This window comes from Miniopterus schreibersii (assembly GCF_964146895.1).
Source record: "Miniopterus schreibersii genome assembly, chromosome: 16".
Lineage (NCBI taxonomy): Eukaryota > Metazoa > Chordata > Mammalia > Chiroptera > Miniopteridae > Miniopterus > Miniopterus schreibersii.
The window spans coordinates 10,833,978-10,847,125 of NC_138116.1; the positions used below are offsets into that span (position 1 = coordinate 10,833,978).

The window sequence follows — 13,148 nt, forward strand, 5'->3', positions numbered from 1 at the left end:
AATAAAGATATTTTTTCAAGCAAAAACTAATAGAATTAACTAGTCCCAGAAGCTTGCTGGAAGAATATGAAGGAGAATGAAGGAAGTTGAACACAGAAGGAAACAGTGGGTGCAGGAAGCAATGATGAGCAGTGAAATCGGTGAAAATGTAGATAAAATCTGAAGTTTCTGCTTCTGGTAGTGGCAGATTAGGTAACTTGAATCATGCCTGCCACTGAAGAGCACCAGAAAAGCTCAACAAAATATTTAATTATTTTTTGCTTGAAGGAATCAAAGAACTGACAAGATCTAGGGGTAGAACGGAGGCCCAGGTAAAAAGGCCCTGGTTTATAGAGGCTCATAGAAAAAAGGTCACTGTTTTTCTGGAGATATTAGCCAGTTCTGGAGTTGGCTGCTAAACAGCTTTGCAGCCCTTTTGATAAGCTAGTGGGAGTACTGGGCAGAGATTAGAGCCTATGGCCCACAAAGAGGGAACACCTGATGAATGTGCCCCATTTTGAGTTGGAACACTGAAGGGCCACACCATAGGAGCAAGGATTAACTAGAAGTAGACATGGGTCCTTTTAGAAAAATGAAATGGCAAAGTTTCTTGTCACAAAATACAGCACATTGAAGACTTTTTCTTGAACAAATAACTGGGTGAAAATGTCATATTTTCTTTTTGTCCTTAGAAATACATTTACTCATTCTTGAGTTTGAGAAAATTTATGTAGAATATCATCACCTGAAGGCATGTCGTAGTCTGAGATTTTACTTACAATGATCAATTTCACCATCTTCATTAGAGTCTCAAATGCTGCTATCTCACTCTTTGCATTCATCTTTGGATTCATATCACTGTGAAATATCTTTATCAATTTTCTTTCTTTCTTTTTTTTTTTTTTTGCCATTATGGCCAGAGAATTTAAAACATCTAAGTTCTCAACTGTGTTCCATTAAAACTAAAACCAGGCAATAAAAATGGTGAATGGTATCTCCAGACTTCTTTTATACCTTCTTGAAAAATGATGCAATACTTTGAACACTAAGAAAACTGAAGGATGATGTCATAGCGATACTTATTTCACTATTGCATCATTCTAAGCAGTTTCATCATTCTTTCATTTCTTATTGTCTTAATCTTTTTTTGGCATAGTTGGTAATTGATGAGTAATGATGAGATAATTTCTAGAATGTTGAAGTAGCATAGTATAGCTTAGATTCATAAAAAAATCCAGTAGACCCATATGGTAATTTCCAGATAGAATAAGTGTTATTTTATTTTTTTTAATATATTTTCCTTTTTGGTCTGTGGAAGACTTCTAAGAAAAAAAAAGTCATGAAGTAGCAATCTTTAGAAATAAACTTGCAGTCAGTTTAAATATGACACTATTAATGATAAAATTGAGTTGGCAGAGAATTTCTAGGTAAGTGTTAATCATAGCCAGCCTTTTCAGTTATACCTTTTTCAGTTCTTACATCCAGAAATGGCTTGGTATACTCAACTAATGACCCCATGGAGGGTATATGTGTGTTACATAATAAAGAAAAGCATCACCTCTGTGATTCTGGCCAGTCCAGGCTGACAGAGGTGAACACTTGCATATAGGTCAAACTAGTTAAATATAGAACTGTGGCTCTCCAAGGCTGTTGCCAGGAGCTCAATAGCATCAGCTCTGTTTCTATGGGGGAAGACTTTTCAGATGGTAAGAATAGAGCTAGAAGCCAGCAAATTGAAGAGGATTGCATTGTGGAAATTTAAACTCTGGTAAAGGGTTTATTGATGATTCAGCTCTATTAATCTGTGAACATTAATTTTGACATCTTCCTTACCTGACTCCTGATTTATTGCAATAAGAACTTGGCTTTATTTAAGTAACACACCTGTAAAAATTGATGTTATTATACTGACTAGGTTGGGGAAAGGGACCTGATGACAGGTCACAAGATTAGTAAGGTTCTGAAAAGGTCAGAATTGTACTGAATTATGTTTAGGACAGATTGCTCCTGTGATCATTTAATCAAACACAGTGTTCTTATTGTCTCTGGCTTCCCTTCCACAGAGATGATTTTTGAGGTTGGCCTGAGAAGGAAGTCATGATTCCAGTGGCAACATAAGGCACATTGACAGCGAAATTCATACATTATAGCAGCTTTTTGTTTCATGCTCTATTGGAAGACAACCTTGAATAAAAATGCCTTATAAAAATAATGTAGAATCCCACAGTTTTTCAGTCACAAACAGGAGTGTCCTTGTTTAGTACTGAAGACGGCAAGAATTAATACCCTACATAGAAGTGTTTGGCAAAGCTAAGGTGGTAGTTCCAATTCCTCCTCCTCAGTCTTCTCTACAGATGGAAAGATGAATAGTTTTTGGTGTTGAATTTTTTTTTTAACAGCAAGCTATCATTTATCATCAGACGTCTGTTCAATAAATATGATATTGAGAAATTATGTTCAGATTTGAATTTAGTTTTTTAAACATTTGTGGAAGGAGAACAATTTGTAAGTAATGTTCAGGAAAAAAATAATAAAACCTAGTTAAATTTTGGAAAACTTGATGAGCACATGACTATCAATTATCTTGCATAGTGTTGCATTAGAGAATGAATAATACTCTGAATATGAATGATAGAACATCTTATAAGATATTTTATTTGTGTTTCTATTTATTATTATGAAATAATACTGACTTTCTTGTGTACAGTTTTATGAATTTTAGCATGTGTATAATTTTATGTAATCACCATTAAAATCTAGATATAGAACATTTACATCACCCCCAAAAATTCCCTCAGGCTGTCGCTTTATGGTCACTCTCCCTTGCTAACAGCTCCTGGGTAACTACTGATCTGTTCTCCATCCCTATAGTTTTGTCTTTTCAAGAATGTCATATAAATGGTATCATAGTATGTAAGCTTCTGAGCCTTGCTTCTTTTACGGGGCGTATTTTCTTGGAGATTTACCCAAGTCGTTGCAGGTCTCAAGCATCCCTTTCTATTGCTGAGTAGTAGTAGTCCATTGTGTGGATGCACTGCAGTTTGTCTATTCATCCACTAAAGGGCATTTAGGTTGTTTCCAGTTTGGGGCACTTAGGAGCAGAGCTGCTGTGAGCCAAGGGGTGGAATTGCTGGGTCAAACAGTATTTCATCTGATTTTGATGTTTTAAAAACTTTATATATTTAGGTTTGTTTTAGACCCCATCTAATTTATCTCTGTCATGTTTTCTTGGTCCCCCTTTTCTTCAGGTTGCCTATATTGTAGGCATCTAACAATTTGTCTTCGGGAAGTTCATTGCAACAGCATACATAATACTGAAAACTTAGAAATTATTAAAGATCTGTAGCAAGGAATTAATGTGGAGCAGGGGAGTTAAGCTATAAAACCAGTCATACAATGAAATATGTAGCCATTAAAAATCATATTGTATAGCTGTATTTATAGGCATGGGAAGCAGCTTAGGGTAATGTCCGGGCTGAAAAAAAGCAGGATACAAATTATTTACATAGCATCAAATTAATAATGTTAGTTATTTCTAGCTAGTTGAATTTTGAGTGATTGTGATTTCTTTACTTTTTGGTGTTTTTCCAAATTTTCATACTGTCATGTATTTTGCAATTAGAAACTAAAATAACCATTTAAAATTGTTTTCAAAGAATAGTTAATGTTCAAGAGAATAGTGGATACAATAAGTTCCCAATTTTGTAATTAAAATAAATTTAAAATATAGAAATAAATCTGCAGAATGTTAACAACAGATATTTTTAGGTAATATAATATAGTTTAAGTTATTTCTACAACTTTTGATCAGTTAACTTCTGATACTTTTATAAGTTTTAAACCTATTTTTAAAAAATCATATCCTTGCCAGAGGTTTAATGAATACCAACCATATCTAATCCTTAATCTCACTATGCCCATCTTAATATTATCCATATGGTGTCACATTTAGGTTTTGTTCATTCTTATCTGTTTTGTTTTGTTACTCCCTCACAGTTTTGTTTTCTAAAAAAAGAAAATTTCTAGAGCACTTCTCCCTTTGGTTACTAATAAGGGACTTAATTCCTTAAATACAAAATGATAGAAGGTCCATTTAACCAAACCTAATTAATTATTAGAATTTAAAAGTATTTGCATCCATTAAAGTTTTAAAATATATAACTTATTTTAACAATGACTCTTATTTCCAATAAACTAAAACAGAAATCACTATGCAGAAGAAACAGCACCCCCTTCACTGTATTCTTTTTATAAACTGTGTCTGTTAGGAAAAAATAATCTGTTTTCATGTGATAGAACTGAATGTGAATCATATTTAATTCCTTACCCCATTTCCCAAATTCCCAGTGGACCTCTGGGTGGAGTTACCATTTAGCTATATAATGTGACAAACAAATGAACATTAAACCTATTTCTAGGACGATCTCCTCACCAAAAGTCAGGGAAAATGGGAGGGAGTTGCCATCCACTGACTTTGCATCTGATAAATATAAGAATTCTTTTAAATAGTGAGGTAAGAAATGAGTGTAAATGAACAGTTAGTTATATGATGGACTATTCACTTTCACTAGCATATAATGTGTATGTTTGTTTTATGGCTATTAAATAAGAGGTTCTGGAATGTCTTTGCAGTTTGCAGAATTCTGAGAATGCAGTTCTAACACCTTTGAGAGAGCAGCAACCATGACTAGACTTGCTATATTTATTAGTCAACATGGAGCAAAGTCCATCTATGGAAAGCTTTGCTTTTTTGATTAGTTTGATAATATATTCAAATTATTTGACCTTTAATATAATTTCTTCCCTTACTAGCTTGGTGCTAACAGTGGTCTGCACATCATCATCTTTGATGAAATTGATGCCATCTGCAAACAGAGAGGGAGCATGGCTGGTAGCACGGGAGTCCACGATACTGTCGTCAACCAGTTGCTGTCCAAAATTGATGGGGTAGAGCAGCTGAACAACATCTTAGTCATTGGTATGTTTGTTTAGAAAAAAGTGCTATGATTTCAAAAACATTAGACACATAGGTTGGGAATTAAGATCTGTGTAGGTTGTAATTATACTACTTTGCCAATGTTTCCAAGTTAGAATCAAGTGATATTGAAGAATTTGACTAATTTAATGTCTAGCCTTAACAGGACAAATGAAAGATGGGTTTTAGTAACTCACGGGCTTAGCCTATAGCTCACCCACAGATTTAAAAGGCAGTACAATGTAATGCAGTGGTTTTCAAACTTGATCTTGTAGGCCTCCAAGGGTCATCAGAGGAGCTTCAGGGTCTGTGAGGGCCACAGAGTGAGCTTCAGATCATGCATCCCTGTTATAACTCCATCTTTTAACTGTTTTATGTACTGAGCTTCTTCTTAAGATGACATCGGGGGGAAAAGTTTGCTGTTTATGAAGGTTGAAAACCATTGGCCTACAAAAAAAGGGAAGGGACTTTGGTCTCAGATCATGTTCACATGGTCCTTCTCTCACTTTGACAGGTCACTTACCCTATCTGAACCTAATTTTTCTTTTTAAATATTTGAAGTTTTTATTGTATTTGTATTCCATTGGCTTGTACAGTAGTGAAATGTTAAAGCAAAGTCTCCAGGTATTTTCATTAGAAGAGATCAAGAACAAATGGTATTTTTATTTGAGAATAATTTGGTTTTCTATTTGACTTTTATAAAATGTCCTCTTAGCTTCTAAGATAAATTACTATTCTTACATATATTGAAGGAAATTTTTCTCTTATTTTTATCATTTGTATATTGTTTTAACATCTGTGCTCAGGAATGACCAACAGACCAGATCTGATAGATGAGGCTCTCCTTCGACCTGGAAGATTGGAAGTTAAAATGGAAATAGGTAAGTAGACCTGTCACTGATGGCATGGGGGTGGGGGATGTATTTAGAGTTCATTAGCAGGAATAAAGGCATATCATTCAATGATTTAATGTTTGTGAGAAAAGTTGTATAGCATGAGAAGCAGATGTTTACATGTTTGAGTACCTATAAGAAAAGCATTAGGGATACAATAATCTCTACTGTATTTTCAATTTTATCAGGATTACCGGATGAGAAAGGTCGACTGCAGATCCTTCACATACACACAGCAAGGATGAGAGGGCATCAGTTACTCTCTGCTGACGTAGACATTAAAGAGCTAGCTGTAGAGACCAAGAATTTCAGCGGTGCTGAACTGGAGGGTCTGGTGCGAGCAGCACAATCCACTGCTATGAACAGACACATTAAGGTCAGTCAAGTCAACTAATAGATTAGGAGTCTGCAGCTCTGTAAATACTGTGCCAGTGTTCTTTCTCTTTCCCTTCAAGCATACCAAGGGCTGGGGTGGTGCTGACTTCTGATAGAGAGGATTCATGGTAAAAGGAATAAGAATTGACTATCAACTGCTAAATCCTCAGAGTAGCAGGAAACATAATGGTAGCATCTGCCCCATGGTGACCACTGACCCATCTACCTTAGGTTGTCACCATCTGATACATGTGAAGATGAAGATTTTGAAGAAGTTTTTAAATCTTTGTGCTGTGTTGAGTTATAACATGTCATAGGAAGTTGGATTTTCTACATTCTAGAATTATGGGGGCTGCTTCTTTAAGAAAATGTACTGCATAATTGCTATTTTTGCGGTATTAAACTGGAGACACCAAGATAATGAAGCATGACCTCTCCCCTCAAGGAATTCAGAGTCAGGGAAATGGACATGTTTGCATATTAGTACAATAATGTATTGATACTCTGGTAGAAATACATACGGGGATACTTTTATGTACATTTGATTCTTTCCCATCCTTCTCCTCTTCAAGTTTTAGTTATCACCTATAGATAGATGACTCCCAGATTTATAACTACCTGGATGTTTTATCAGATCTCATTTTATGTTCCAAAACCAAATTTGCTGTCTTTTTAAATTTTTTTATTTTTTGCTCCTATTTTGCTGATATCTCAATTTGCCTGGCTTAAAACTTCAGGGTTATCTTTGATTGCTGTCACTCTACTGTGTCCTACATCAAGTCATTTGCCAAATTTTGCCAGTTCTATCTTGGTACTATATTTCAGTTCTCAGTGTCACTGTCTACCTTCTGTTTGATTAATCTTCCTATTTCATACTATTTACCCTTCAGCAACTTTCAGCAAGTCACCTTTATCTACAGAACAAAGAACAGACTTCTTAACCTTGTCTTTAAGGTCCACTAGTCCTTATGCTAGGCTAGCCTTCCCAGATGTGTTCCCAATTCTCCTTACACCTTAGTCAAACCAAAATACTCACTGATCATCAGACATTAATTTATTTTTCCACTTCTCTGCTCTTTTTCCCTTCACTGAGAGTCTTTACCTTCTCTGCTTACTTATCTTTTCAATACCTGGTTCATATGCCACCATTTTCTTCAACCCTTTTCTGATTGTCTCTTCCAAGAATGATGTATTATCTTCCTTCCTGAAAGAGTAGTGTATCATTAATGGTACCTTCAGTTGACTTTGGTTCAAAATAGATTTATTCAGCACCTCCTCTATGCCAGACACTGTGCTAGGGGTTAATGCTACAGCTGCAAAGAAGTAAATTGCCTACCTTTGAGCAGCTCACTGTCTGTCCTCCACATAGAAGGTGAGGAAATGAAAGGTGTCAAATGTGGTCAGTTTGTGGGATGAGAAGAACCTTCACAGAGGAATTTCTGTGTCTCTTGGTGGGGTAGGTAATTTTAGGTAGAAGGAACAATATATGCAAAGGAACAGAGACACAAAATAGCATGATATGTTAGGGTAATGCAGTATTGCTTCAGCATAAAAGGTAGGGGAGGGGTGGTAGAGATATTGTGAGGAGACTAGTCAGGAGAGTAAAGCAGGAGATGGAGCACAAAGAGCCTTTTATACTGTGCTAAGAAGTATGCACTTTTTTCTGTGAGTAGTGCTAAGCCATTGAAGAGTTTTAAGAATAGCAGTTACATAGTGTTAAAACATAAGATCACTCTGGCAGCTGTGTCGAGTGGAGTATTTAGGGGAGTGGAGTTGGCGACACAGACAAGAGAGAGGAACTTTTATAACAGTTCTTACAGGAAATAATAAAAGCCTGAACAGTTAGGTTGAGTATGTTCTAGTTATTTGGGAATATTCTAGCAATGGCTCTAAACCAAGGATCAGCAGACTGTGGCCCATGGGCCATATCTGGCCAGTCACCAGTTTTTACAAATAAAGTTTTGTGTGTGTATTTAATATATTTTTTTATTGATTTCAGAGAAAGAAAGGGAGAGGGAGAGAGAGGTAGAAACATCAATGATGAGAGTCACTGATTGGCTGCCTCCTGCACGCCTGCTACTGGGAATCAAGCCCGCAACCCCAGCATGTACCCTGACCGGGAATTGAATTGTGACCTCCTGGTTCATGGGATCGATGCTCAACCACTGAGCCACACCAGCTGGGCCAAATAAAGTTTTTTATAACACAGCCACCACACCCATTCATTATGTATTGTCTGTGGCTGCTTTCATTCTACAATGACAGAGTTGAGTATTTGCAGCCGAGACTGCATGGCCCACAAAGCCTAAAATATTTACTATCTGGCTCTTTACAGGAAAAGTTTGCCAAGCCCTATTCTAGACTCTAAGTCTGTATCTTATTCATCTCCCACAGTATCTCAAATAGGTCTAAATATTGAGAACATTGTAGATAGTTAATATTTTTTAAGTTAGTAAACTTATATATGTATTCTGAATAAAACTCTATCTGTAAGTCATAATTTCCCTACATAATAGAAATGACTTTGTTCTAGATCAAGAATGCCATACTGGAGGAAGCCACTTTAGATAGATAAGAAAATCCTCTTTCGCAACCTCTTTAGACCCAATAGGAGGAAGATACTAGTACTATTGCATTTTTTAAAAAAGCCAAAGGTCTAGATAGGGTTGGAATGTAATATTAGGTTCTTTATGAAGTGGATTTTTCCTTTCTTTTTCTTTTCTTTTCTCTCCTTGCTATAGGAAATGTCTTGGTAAGAAGTGATGGTGACTTCAAAAAAAATTGTATAAATGATGTGAGAATTGTTGCCCACCTTACTGATCCTTCACCTCAGACCACACATCAGTACTTCCTGATATAATCCACAATAACTAGTTTATTAGTTATCAGATTTTCCATATGCATTAGCCACTGGATTTTTCTCTTACTTTGTTATTTGCCATTTTAACCATAATAATCTTATCCCAGCATGTTTCTAAACCATCATCTCACTAAGAAACATGCTTTCTTTAAGCGTGCATTAGGTGTACACGTGAAGCAATGAGATAGGGTGGAAAGATCACATATTCCATAGTCCTGAGGTGTGATTATGTATTATACTTCTTCACTTTCTTGTTTTTGCTCTGTCAGAGAGCAGTGACTATGTATTTCATCTGGATTTTTGTGAAAATGAAATCAAATACTGTATATGGGAGTGCTTTATAAACTACATATAAATGTTAATTCTTCACATTTTTGTTATTATTGGCTGATTTGAGAGATATCATATATATCCTTTTCAATATCTGAGTTTCTGGTTTTTGTTGACTATTTGCTGTTATCATTTTTCTAATTGCAAAGCTAATATGTTGGTTACCACTATACAGAATATATTATCCTTCAGATTTACAAGTAAGAACTAGTGCAAGTAGTGGATATTATTTCCCTCACTTTTTCCATGTGGTTGAATTATTTTTAATTTAAACTTCAGGCAACATGTAGACTTGTGATCAACACCTTTTGTACCAAAGAGCTTTTAATTTTTTACAGTATCTGTGGAATATCTAATACAAGGGACTTATAGGCATTTCAAGGAAGGGAAGGCTATGTGAGACACTAACTTCACCCCCAAAAGAATAACACTAACATTTATTCCCTTTTCTACATTTTAAAAAATCTGTATTGTCAAAAGTTCTTTAAACACTGTTTTCCTAACAAGACTCCTCAGCCAAACAAAAGGCATACAGTTTTAATATCCCCATTGCTGTCGGTGTTCATCGCTTCACCAGTAGTGACTGATGAGTAAGCAATTTGAAACTTATGATTTAAAGTTGGTATGGAACCGATACACAAAATTCAACTGTTATGGGGTTCTTTCTTTGCATTATAAAAAGCCATTATTAGTGGGTTTTGCTCTCTTTTCAAAAGATTTAGGTTTAAACAAAGTCAGGTGGACTAAACTAAACAGATCTTCCCTGTTAAACTGTTCTTTCAGGTTTCCTGAAACAAGTGGAAAATCCAGTCATAAACACCTGATGTTCATGTCATTTGTAGTTGAACCCATGTTTGTGGTCAACTGAAATTCATGTAACATTTGGTTATTTTTATCTTGAAAGGAATTTCTACTTCAGGTAGAGAAGACTCATAACCCAAATTTCTTATGCTCTTATCTGCTGTAAGGAAATAAATTGATGACACACACACACATACACATACTTTACAACTGAATCAAAGCTCTGATTTATGTTTGCAGAACTTCAATAAAATTATTTCTTATTTTCGGTAGAATTTTGATTGATTAAGGTCACTCTACCCTTAATTTAACAGGAATGATAAGAACTTTGAAAGGTCAGATTTAAAAGGTTATGAAATTTAAGGGTGACCACTTGATATTTGCTAGTGTTGAAATACAAGTTTATTAGTTTCTGCAGGTATAAGCTGAAAGATGTTGCCTCTTCTATATTGATTAGCTGTTATAAATAAAATGCAGGGGAAAATCACACTAATTCAGACAAATGAGAAAAGGTTTTCTGAATGAGTAAAAATTCAGAATTGTAGAATTTTTTAAAATAAGGTTTTACTATTTTTTTTAAATAGTAAAAAATTAGCTAAGAGAAAGCCTTAGAAAACTTATTTTAATGAATAGGAATAATTCACAATTGTATTACTGTTGATAGTATATAATTAGGTAACCTCTGAAATTCTTAGAGTACCTAAAACCAACTTATTCTAAAATAACTCTACCCCATCCATCTTAATTCACTTTTAATTCATTGGGTAAGTCCTTTCTTCATAGTTAAAAGACAAGTTGCACACCAGCTTCAGTCCTGAAATCTATCATATTTTTTGGCAAACGTTGAAAGATAGACAAGGTTTTCCCTTTATATTGCTATATGTTTCTGTCATTTCAGTTTCATTATAAGAGGAAATCAAAATATAAAACGTCTTAGTAAAAAGTTAGGGCTGTATAGGGAAAGGACATTTAAAATGATCTGGTAGCTTCACTGGGATTTTAATGTGACTCTGTCAGAGCTTGCTTCTTCACTTTCAACTTAAAGTTTATACCTTGTAGAATTCTTTTAGATGTGTCAAAAAGTCTTACTCAGAGTTTAAAGCCTTTATATAAGGTTACCTAGGAAGGAAATTGTATATCTACCCTTAATTAAATCACCCTTACCCTCAATTTAAGAAAACTTCCAGGTTTGAATAAGAACAAAATGAGACAATGGGTATGATGAAATGAGATAATGTATATGAACATACTTTATAAACTATAGAGCTAAAAGATTTATATATTATAAACATCATAATTCTTTCAGGAAAATGCTTGTTTCCTGTAACACAATTTTTTTAGACTTAGAGATGTCAAAAAATGTGATCCATATTTATCGAATACCTAATGTGTACCAATGAAAACCCTATTAATAATTTAAATGCTAATTGTTCTCTTTATTTAAGTAGAATATTTGTCTATCTATTTAAATCTTACTTGTTACCTGCTCTCTTTTTAAAAATATGGAAGTCATACATGAATACATTCTCTTTGTAGAACACTCAAGGATGCCAAAGTGTATAGGGAAAAGTGGGACAGGCCTTCTTTAACACTGTCATTTTATTTGTCTCAGCAGTCTGTTCCTAAAGGAACATGACTCATATTTTATAATAATCAATGGAAGATTGATGTTGCTTAACATACTTTTGTTTTATAGTCAGATTTTTTTTAAGATAACTTTTTTGTAAACCATAGTACCATTTTAAATATTAGACTTACTTGCCTGGTGCTATTGGGAGAGAGCCCAGTCACATTTTAAAATGTGCTGGTATCTCAATCACTCATCAGGTCCAGGCAGCTCCAAGTGCTGATAAAGGCCTTGATGCTTCTCCAGATGTCTGTTCTAAGTGTCAGCTCCAGGTGCAGTAAGCAGAATATTTGGAGCTGGCACACAGATTCTCAAGCACAAAGTATGAGTACAAATCAAAGTTGTAGGTCCTTGGTCTCCTGGAATAATGGTTTACAAACCTGGTTGAGCATCAGAATTAGCTGCGGCACTTCATAAAAACATAAATGCCTGGACCCTCTTAAATCAAAATCCTGATGGGGGTGGGGCTGGGTATCTGTGTATCTATAAAGGCTCAAAGGTTATTCTGATATAAGAATGACAGCCAGTGTTCTTAGAGACCCTCCTTATGTATTTTCTCCTCCTTGAGCCTTATTTAGAAAGAAACGGCTACCCAGTGTTCTTTGGTACAGATGTGTCATGATTGACTTAACTGATACCCGCCTGGTGGACATTTAATTTGCTTCTTCTCTCCCGCTATTACAGATCACTGTCCATATCCTGGTAATATAACATTGCACACATCTGTGAATATACTTATGGGATAAATCCCCTAGAAGTAGAACTGTTCGGGCAAAGGTGTATATGTTTGTGAATTTGAGAGAGGTGTTATTTGTCTGTGAAAATATGCTTTTAAACATCTTCAGGTGTTACATTCTTAGGCTGAAAATATTCTTAAATCTTAGAATTCCTTACATTTTGTTTTCATTTCTAACTAGGCCAGTACTAAGGTTGAAGTGGACATGGAAAAAGCAGAGAGCCTGCAGGTGACCAGGAGTGACTTCCTTGCTTCTTTGGAGAATGATATCAAACCAGTGAGTATGAATATTGAGTGATGTATAAGCCAAAAAATAATAATTTAGGAGAAAAGTAACTGCCGTTTTACTCAGTATTGTGGAAGGTTATATCCTGTGTAGTTTTTAAAAATAAAAAAATCTTAGTATTAGAAACATTCAAACAATAACTCTGATGGCTGGGTAATTAACCTATGCTTACTGAAATATTTCTCATGATAGGGAGCTCACCATCTTACAATGCAGACTATCCCATTTTGAGACTTTCTGATTTTTAGTTCTTACTTTATATTGAACTAGAATTAGTTTTCTCACT

General features: G+C 35.0%; 1 protein-coding gene across 1 annotated transcript in view; it reads left to right on the forward strand.

Moving 5' to 3' along the window:
• The window catches only part of NSF (N-ethylmaleimide sensitive factor, vesicle fusing ATPase), a gene marked incomplete at its 5' end in the record, with an annotated part of 104,771 nt that overhangs the window by 50,810 nt on the left and 40,813 nt on the right, over positions 1–13,148 (forward strand). The window contains 4 exon segments of the mRNA XM_081162848.1: positions 4,792–4,957; positions 5,761–5,835; positions 6,036–6,223; positions 12,758–12,853. Coding sequence (XP_081018974.1) covers positions 4,792–4,957; positions 5,761–5,835; positions 6,036–6,223; positions 12,758–12,853 — 525 coding nt within the window.